This window comes from Mandrillus leucophaeus, unplaced genomic scaffold, assembly GCF_000951045.1.
Source record: "Mandrillus leucophaeus isolate KB7577 unplaced genomic scaffold, Mleu.le_1.0 Scaffold16, whole genome shotgun sequence".
NCBI lineage: Eukaryota > Metazoa > Chordata > Mammalia > Primates > Cercopithecidae > Mandrillus > Mandrillus leucophaeus.
Genome location: NW_012101587.1, coordinates 5,912,815 through 5,920,706, shown reverse-complemented (window position 1 = coordinate 5,920,706; position 7,892 = coordinate 5,912,815). Strand labels below are relative to the sequence as shown.

Genomic DNA, 7,892 nt, shown 5'->3' with positions numbered 1-7,892 from the left:
CCCACTGTTTAAAGGGCACAGAGGGCAAAGCCCTGGTGGCTTCCCTCCTTCCCTCCCTCCCTCTGTCTCACACCCATCTTCCTGTAAACCTTTTTGCTTGTAGAGAACCTGCCTAGAAGGTGAGCATGGCCCAAAATATGCCCCTGACTACCACAGAAAGGCATCATACCCAGCGCAGCTCTGGGGAAAATAGAAGCCTCCACCCAATAGCGCAAACCCTGCCCTTTCCTTTGGAATCCACTAGTCCTAGGCCTGGCTATTGAACTTTGGTTTTAATTTACTTGTGCCGCAGGGTGACTGACATGGGTTTTTTTCTTCTTGCTAGAATACAATTGCAAAGTGAGTCTTCATGTCCATGATGCGGAGGCCCTCTGTGGAACTCAGTGTCATTTGGAAGATCCCCAGTGGTGATGGGTAAGAATGGCAGCTGACAGTGGGCCTTCCCACAGGTCTTTGGGGAACAGAATTTAGAGCTGGGGGCCTCTGATCATCCTAGTCCTTCACACAACATTTCTCAGCATGCCCTGAGGGGCAGAGTCTGTAAATGTGACCCCAAAGTCTGGAAGCAGGCACTCCCGTTTCTCTGGTTTAGAAAGGGGCTGCAGGCCAGGGTAAGAGATCATTTGGAATGTGTCCATTTGTGACTTTCACAAGGTCAGATTAATTTGTCTTCTTTAATGTGTAAACTGCCAACATGACTTCCTGATTCTCTCATCTTTCTCGATTTCCCTTTTCATGTGATTTCTGTAAAGAGGTGACCCGTTGGTTTGTTGAGCACTCATGGGTCACAGGTATGGGTAGAAGCCAGGTCCCTTTAAGTGAAAGCTCACTGGCTCCACGTGGTCCATCCCCCTGTCTGTCTTTTGCCGGAAAAGCCTCCTTGGGATCACCACTGATGAGCATATCATGCCGCAGTATGACTTGATGCCTATCACTTGGTCTTCAGTCCATCAAAAGAAAGGTGCTGGTCTCTGGTCCTGCCTGGAGTCAATGCTGACCTCAGCATTTGCACTACTGTAGATTTTCACTGGAGGTGAAGACAATGCTGCGTCAAGCCAACCTACAAGTCTCTGCCCAGGGGAAGGTGCATTGCAATATGAGGCTCCCTAAAACCCCATCCATAACCTTGGTAGATTCCACAAAATGAAAAATACCATAAGCTGCCATTACATACGCTCTCCAATGCAAATTACATTCCCTAAGGATGCAATTTATTTTCTTTTCATTGTATTTAATTCCAAAAGAAAGGTCACATTTCTTTGCTAGGTAGGCAAGCTGTTCCGAAGGACACACTAGAGAAAGCACCACTCCCCACCCCAAACCACATTCCCAGCACACTCACCTGCCCACACTCACACAATCACATACACATGCCCACACTTACATACACATGCTGACACCTGTGCACTCATGTGCACACACTCATTCACACTGTTCTACACATTCACACTCAGGCATACTCATAGGCCTCATGAGCACACTTACCTGTGCACACTCATACACATGCAGACACTCACGGGCACACTCATACATGCTCACATGCTCATTTGCACCCAGACACAGGCATACACATTCATTTGCATGCACGCACACACTTTTTAATGTAACGATTTACAGGAAAGAACAGCTGGAACTCGCTGGGATAACCAGGTACGAGTGCTCTCTGCAGAGAATAATGGCACACAGGTTTGTGTCTTCTGACTGAGGGCCCTCCTGAAGGGAGGTCTGTACCTCCTCCCTCCTTTTACACAAGGCGACAGGTCAGAGGCCAGGGTGGGACCAGAGTGAGTGAGGCATCGTCTCTGGCAGCAGCACTTACCACTCCACACTGTGGAGGCCAGAACAGCACCCCAGAGAACACTCATTTGCACAGGGGAAATGGCTCATCTTTCAAACAATGGCAGAAGAAATCCAGCAAAGGTCACTTTTCCTGTGTGAGCATGTTGAAGGCCAGAGAGTGGCTACTTCTCTGCCTCCTGCAACTCCCTCAGTGTGGCTTGGAGGAGTCGGCGAAGCTTCCAGAACACGCTGGGGGTATCTCTCCGGGTGTTCCCACTGGGGACCCCAGGGTCTGCACATTCCTGCACCGCCTCCTGTAACTGCAGCTGAAGCTGGAAAGAGACTGCAGAACTCTTGAGAGGTGCGGAAAACCAATGGCGAAATATTTTGTCACAGATGACCTGAGAGAAAGAAGGTGGGCAGTTAATTTAGGGCAGCAAATCCTCCTGAAAGCTTCCCAAGCCCAGGATTGGTTCTGAAACAGATCTCGGCTTCTCTCCCACCCCCACCCCCGTCCTTCAGGGAGCACACTCCAGAGACCATCCGATTTGGAAACATGCATTCACTTCTGCCCCTTAAACCCTTCAGCACCATGAACAAGCGATGCCTCCGAGAGAAGCCAACGTCTGTGTGAGGCAGAAACTTCCCTTTCCAGCCCCCTAGCAGATGGACGAAGCTCTGGGTGACACTGTAAAAGGACTGGACACATTTCTAGGGAGGAAGGGAAGCAAAAGTCACAGTCACTGCTGCAGAAGGATTTGGTCCTTTGCAGGCCTGAGGGAGGTCAGCTTTGCTGTCACCACCTGGAGACGAGATTTCTTATCCACAAGCCGGTCCTAGTGACCACATTGACCATCTGACCGGGTCGTCCAGGGGGCCAAACAGTGCATGAGGGAGAAGTGTGTGAACTTGAGTGACCGCCTGTGTAGCACTTTAAGGCTCATGAAACAAAGGTATATTTGACAGAAAAGGCTGCAGGCATAAGGATCTTTGAAGGCTCTGTGAAATGTGTTATTCTAGGAGCAGAGGTAAAAATTAGACGCTCTCTTTAATTCTTATCAGGTATGAAATTCAGTGATGCTGAGGATCCTGGAAATTTCTCCCTGTAAACATCTTGTTTGTTTTGTAGCTCTGACAGCTTCCCCCACGTTGGGAGAAATGACCTGCCCCTGCATGGTGCATCATGCTTTATTACTCTATATCACACTTTATATCAGACTCAATTAACAAATGCCTCCATTGTAAAGAGCTGCTGCTTCACAGAGGACAAAAACCTTCAACTTCTATTTCACAATCCCTGCAAAGGCAAGGATTCTTTTCAAAACCTAATTATGGCTTTTTTTTTTTTAATAGAGAATACATTTTCATGTGCAAAATTTAAAATGTTCTTAAGGCTAGACTGCGATCTCAGGCTCCACCTCACCCCGACGCTCAGCTCCCACTCTGAGAATGAGACATTCTTTGACATACACATTTCCTTTTTCTTTTATTTCACACATAGGTAATATATTATACACACTGTTCTCAATCTTCCACCCCCGTTTATATGAGGGAGATCCCTCCAAATTGATTTTTCTTTTTGAGACAGGCTCTCACTCTGTCACCCAGGCTGGAGTGCAGTGGTGCCATCTTGGCTCACTACAACTTTGACCTCCTTTGTTCAAGTGATCCTCCTACCTCAGCCTCCTGAGTAGCTGGGACTACAAGGGCATACCACCATGCCTGGCTAGTTTTTGTATTTTTTGTAGAGACAGGGTTTTGCCATGTTGCCCAGGCTGTTCTTGAACTCCAGGGCTCAAGCGATTCACCCACCCTGGCCTCCCAAAGTGCTGGGACTGCAGGCGTGAGCCACAACGCCCAACCATTCCCTCCAAATCAGTTCTTATGAGGATATTCCATGTGATTTAATGGCTACTTCTGAAATGTGTGCATGTGTCATAAGTTATTTGACCAGTTCCCTATAGATGGAATTGAGGTTGCATAATAACTTTTGCTATTATGAACAATGCTGCAATAAATGTCTTGCAGATATATGCTATTGCATTTTGTGCATGTGACTACGTTTCTAGAAATAGGATTTCTGGGTCAAAGGGCATGTGCATTTTTTGTTTTGATGGATATGTTAAATTGACTCCATAAGATTTCTTCTCATTTACACTCCCCAGCAATGTATCCAAGACTGCTCATCCTCCCTTAGCCACTCCAACACAAATGTCACAGATTCATTTTGCCAACAGATGGGTGAAAATGGTTTAATTTGCATCTTTCTTAGTTTGAGAGTTATTTGTGCTTCCTTTTCAATGAATGGTCAAGTTTATATTTTTGGCCTTTGTTGTGTTCATTTGTAGATGCTCTTTATATCTTAAGGACATTGCCCTTGCTTTAGGTTGGTTCCCCAGGAAGTAGACTCTAAGACGGAGGTTTGCACACAGGGATTCTTTGAGGTCTGTCCTTGGGAAGCGCACTCCATGGAACTGAGGAAGAAGCAAATGTGTGGGGCTGGGGGGTCCCTGTGGAGTTGTCCCTTAGTGAGGCACAGGAGCCTTGGTGTCAGGCCCACCCTCTTTAACCAATCACTAGATGCTGACCCTGGAAAGTGGGTCTCCCCTTGGCAAAGCCAGTCCTGGGGGGAATGAGCTCCAGCAGCCGGGGCTAAGCCCCCTTCCACCCTCTACATTCCTGGTCTATAAGAAGAACTCCAAATGTTTTACAAATACTCTCATTTAACTTTTAAATTTGCTCTTTTTTTTTTTTTTTTTTGTAATGTTGTTTATGCCAACATGGGTTTGTTTGTTGTGTTGTTTTTTTTTTTTTTCTGAAAGATAATTAAATTTGTGAACTGTTCCTCTTTGGCTTTGTTTCATACTTACAAAGGCCTTCTCTATACTAGTATTTGAAACTCTCCCAGCTTTTTCTGGTACCTTAAGGATTTCCTCTTTTTATGTGTAAGTATCTGAGCCATCTGGAATCTAGTCTGAGGTCAGGAGGAGGGAGCTACCTTGGTGTTTGTCGTGCCCGGCAGCCAGTTCACCAGCACCGTTCACTGTGCGACCCAGTGACCCTGCCCTGGTCTACAAGGCCCCCTTTATCAGAAGCTAAATATTTGTATTTCATTAGTCTATTTCTGAGATAGTTTTTATTCCATTTCATTGATTTGTAAATTTATATAGAGCAAGAATTTTGGGGGTAATTTGGGTTGAAAATGCAGAATATTAAGGCTGGGTGTGGTAGCTCAAGCCTGTAATCCCAGAATTTTGGTAGCTCAAACCTGTAATTTTGGGAATTAGAATTTTGGGAGTCCAAGATGGGAGGATCACTTGAGGCCAAAAGTTTGAGACCAGCCTGGGCAACATAGTGAAACCATGTCTCTGCAAAAAGTAAATTAAAAAATTAGCTAGGTGTGGTGGCATGCACCTGTAGTCCTGTTTATTTGGGAGGCTGAGGTGAGAGGATCCCTTGAGCCTAGGAGTTCGAGGCTGCAGTGAGCTATGGTTGCGCCACTGCACTCTAGCCTGGGTGACGAAGCGAGACCCTGTCTCTAAAATAAAATAAAATAGAAATAAAAAGTAATAAACTAAGAAAATATAAAATAAAGAAAATTGTAATCCTACCTTCCAGAAATACTTGCTTTTGACATTTTGGTATATAAGGGATTATATACTATTTAACAGAAATGGAATGGTATTGTAAATATTAATTTGTAACCTGCATTTTTTTCACCTAATAATGGTTCATATTTTCTCATATCCTTAAAGAAAATGTAATTTCATTTTCAGGACTTTATTCAAAGTCAATAATCAGATATGTGCACAAATAAAATTGCTCAGCTAAAGAGCATGGCTATGTCTAACAGCCACGACCCCTCAAGAGAGAAGTAATTCACAATCACGTTAACAATATAGACACTTTTCTATTTCCCTGAAGCCTCAACTGTTAATTAATAGCATTTAAATAACTACTCCCAATTGGTAAGTGAAATTTACAATCATTGGATTTTAATCTGAATGTCTTTGAATGGTAAGATAAAATGTTTTTCTGTCGGGTGCGGTGGCTCACGCCTGGAATCCCAGCACTTTTGGGAGGCCGAGGCGGGCAGATTACGAGGTCAGCAGTTCGAGACCATCCTGACCAACATGGTGAAACCCTGTCTCTACTAAAAATACAAAAAAAATTAGCTGGGTGTGGTGGTAGGCGCCTGTAATCCCAGCTACTCGGGAGGCTGAGGCAGGAGAATCTCTTGAAACCAGAAAGCAGAGTTTGCAGTGAACCAAGATTGCACCACTGCACTCTAGCCTGGGCAACGAGAGCAAAACTGTCTTTTTAAAAAAAAAAAAAAAGTTTGTCCAAGTTGTCTGGCCATTTGGATTTCATCGTTTGTGTGTTTGGTGCCTGTTCTGCCAATTTTCTTTGTGTTCCTCTTGCCCCTTGATGAATTGGTAAGAGCCCTTTCTACAGAAAGGGTGTAAACTCAGCCTCTCATTACATCGCAAAGAGCAGGCATTTGTATTCCCATTTTGTGAGCTGGGATCACAAGGCAGTGGACACTCAGGTGAAAATTATCTTCTTCCCACAGTTCAAGAAGAATGATTTCATGACGGACCTCACCAAGGGTGTGAGTCCACATTAAAGAGGCTGGGATGGAGACGCCTCTGAAGGCAGCTACATTCCTAGGCTTCCTGAAAGGGAAATGCTCAGTGATTCTTTGGCCTAAAAGGTCTGTGTAGACTCTGGGGTGGTGGAGTCGGGGTGTTCGTTTGGCTTGGTTGGGACCACTAGGTTAACAGCAGACCTGTCCCCGCCTTCCCAAATCATCCCCCATCACGGCTGATGCAGCACCACACGGGGCTCCTCTCTCCTCTCTCTCCTGCTCCCACCTCAACTGCATTTTGGGTCTGCAGTGGGCTCACATTGGCCTTTCAGGTTTAAGGAATGAGGAGGACAAGCTACAGTGGAGGGCCCTCTAGGGGAGTGGGTTGGATAGTGTGGGTCCAGAGCCTCTGTAGGCCATTGCATGCAACCAGGCCATAGGGGAGGTCTGCCTAGACACTGCGGGACCTCCTCCGGGTATAATCAACACCTGTGGGCCCAGATGTCTCCGCCGTCACCTGAAAGCCTCAAGTGATGGCAGAAAGGGACAGCTTCTGCCAAAAGAGGGGAGATGCTCCAACCCCAGCTGGGGGACCTGAGACCCGCCAGCTCTGACTGCCTGAACCCTGTATGTATTCCATTTGTGGCTGATCTCCTGGACTCGGCTCCTTTCTTCCTCTCTAAACCACCTCCTGGTACTGACCTCTGGCCTGTCTGGATGGTAGTTTCTGTTCAACCTCTAGTTAGGCCAGTGTCTCGGGACTGCTTCGCACCCTTCTCAGTATTATCTTTGATGGATTAGTCTCAGGGTTCTCATCGTGTATGTGCCCATGCTTATGAGAGGTGGTAGATACGTGGGGTGGAGCCTGGGCAAGAGGAAGCCCAGCAGCCAGCTCTGCAGGAGCTCCCTCATCAGATGCCCCTGGTCGCCTGGCCAACAACCCTGGGGGTAGGCAACCAAGAGCACATGATTGTCCCATCCCCACCCTCCTGCCTTTATTGACCACATCGAGCCAGATGGATGGCCTGAAAAGGTTGACCTTGAGCTCCACTGAGGGTATCTGAAGTGCCAGCAGGCAGAAACAGCCAGACAGCACCCTCTCTCCCCCGAGCCCCGGCAGCCTCTGCTTACCTGCAGGTTGTTGTTGACGCGCTGCGCTCCGCACTTGTTGACTCGTAAATCACATCTTGAAAAACAGTCAAAGAAATTGCAGTCTTCATCGTCTGTGCAATTTTGCTCGAGGATTTCCCTCATTTTAGGTTCAAAAAAGGCCATGTCCACATCAATAGCCACCACCTGTAATCAAAACAGCATGGGGCTATCAAAGGACTACTGGTGGGCTCCGCGGAGAGAGAGCCTGTTCACAACTTCGGTTCACCTCGTGTGGGTGCCACTGTCCAGGTCACAGGTGATCCCACAACTCCCATGAGCCAAGAGGAAAGCCCCGGCCATGCCCTGGGGAGTGGATTGATCCCCTAAAGTGTCTGCATGCATTTTCTTTTACACAGGCGACTGTCATAGTTAC

General features: G+C 46.8%; 1 protein-coding gene across 1 annotated transcript in view; it reads right to left on the bottom strand.

The window, feature by feature from the left end:
* Positions 1–1,224: 1,224 nt before the first annotated feature.
* FAM69C (family with sequence similarity 69, member C) overlaps positions 1,225–7,892 on the bottom strand; it is a 15,876-nt gene continuing 9,208 nt past the window's right edge. The window contains exon 5 of the mRNA XM_011975906.1: positions 1,225–2,180. Coding sequence (XP_011831296.1) covers positions 1,962–2,180 — 219 coding nt within the window. The 3' untranslated portion in view covers positions 1,225–1,961. The remainder of the gene's footprint in view (positions 2,181–7,892) is intronic.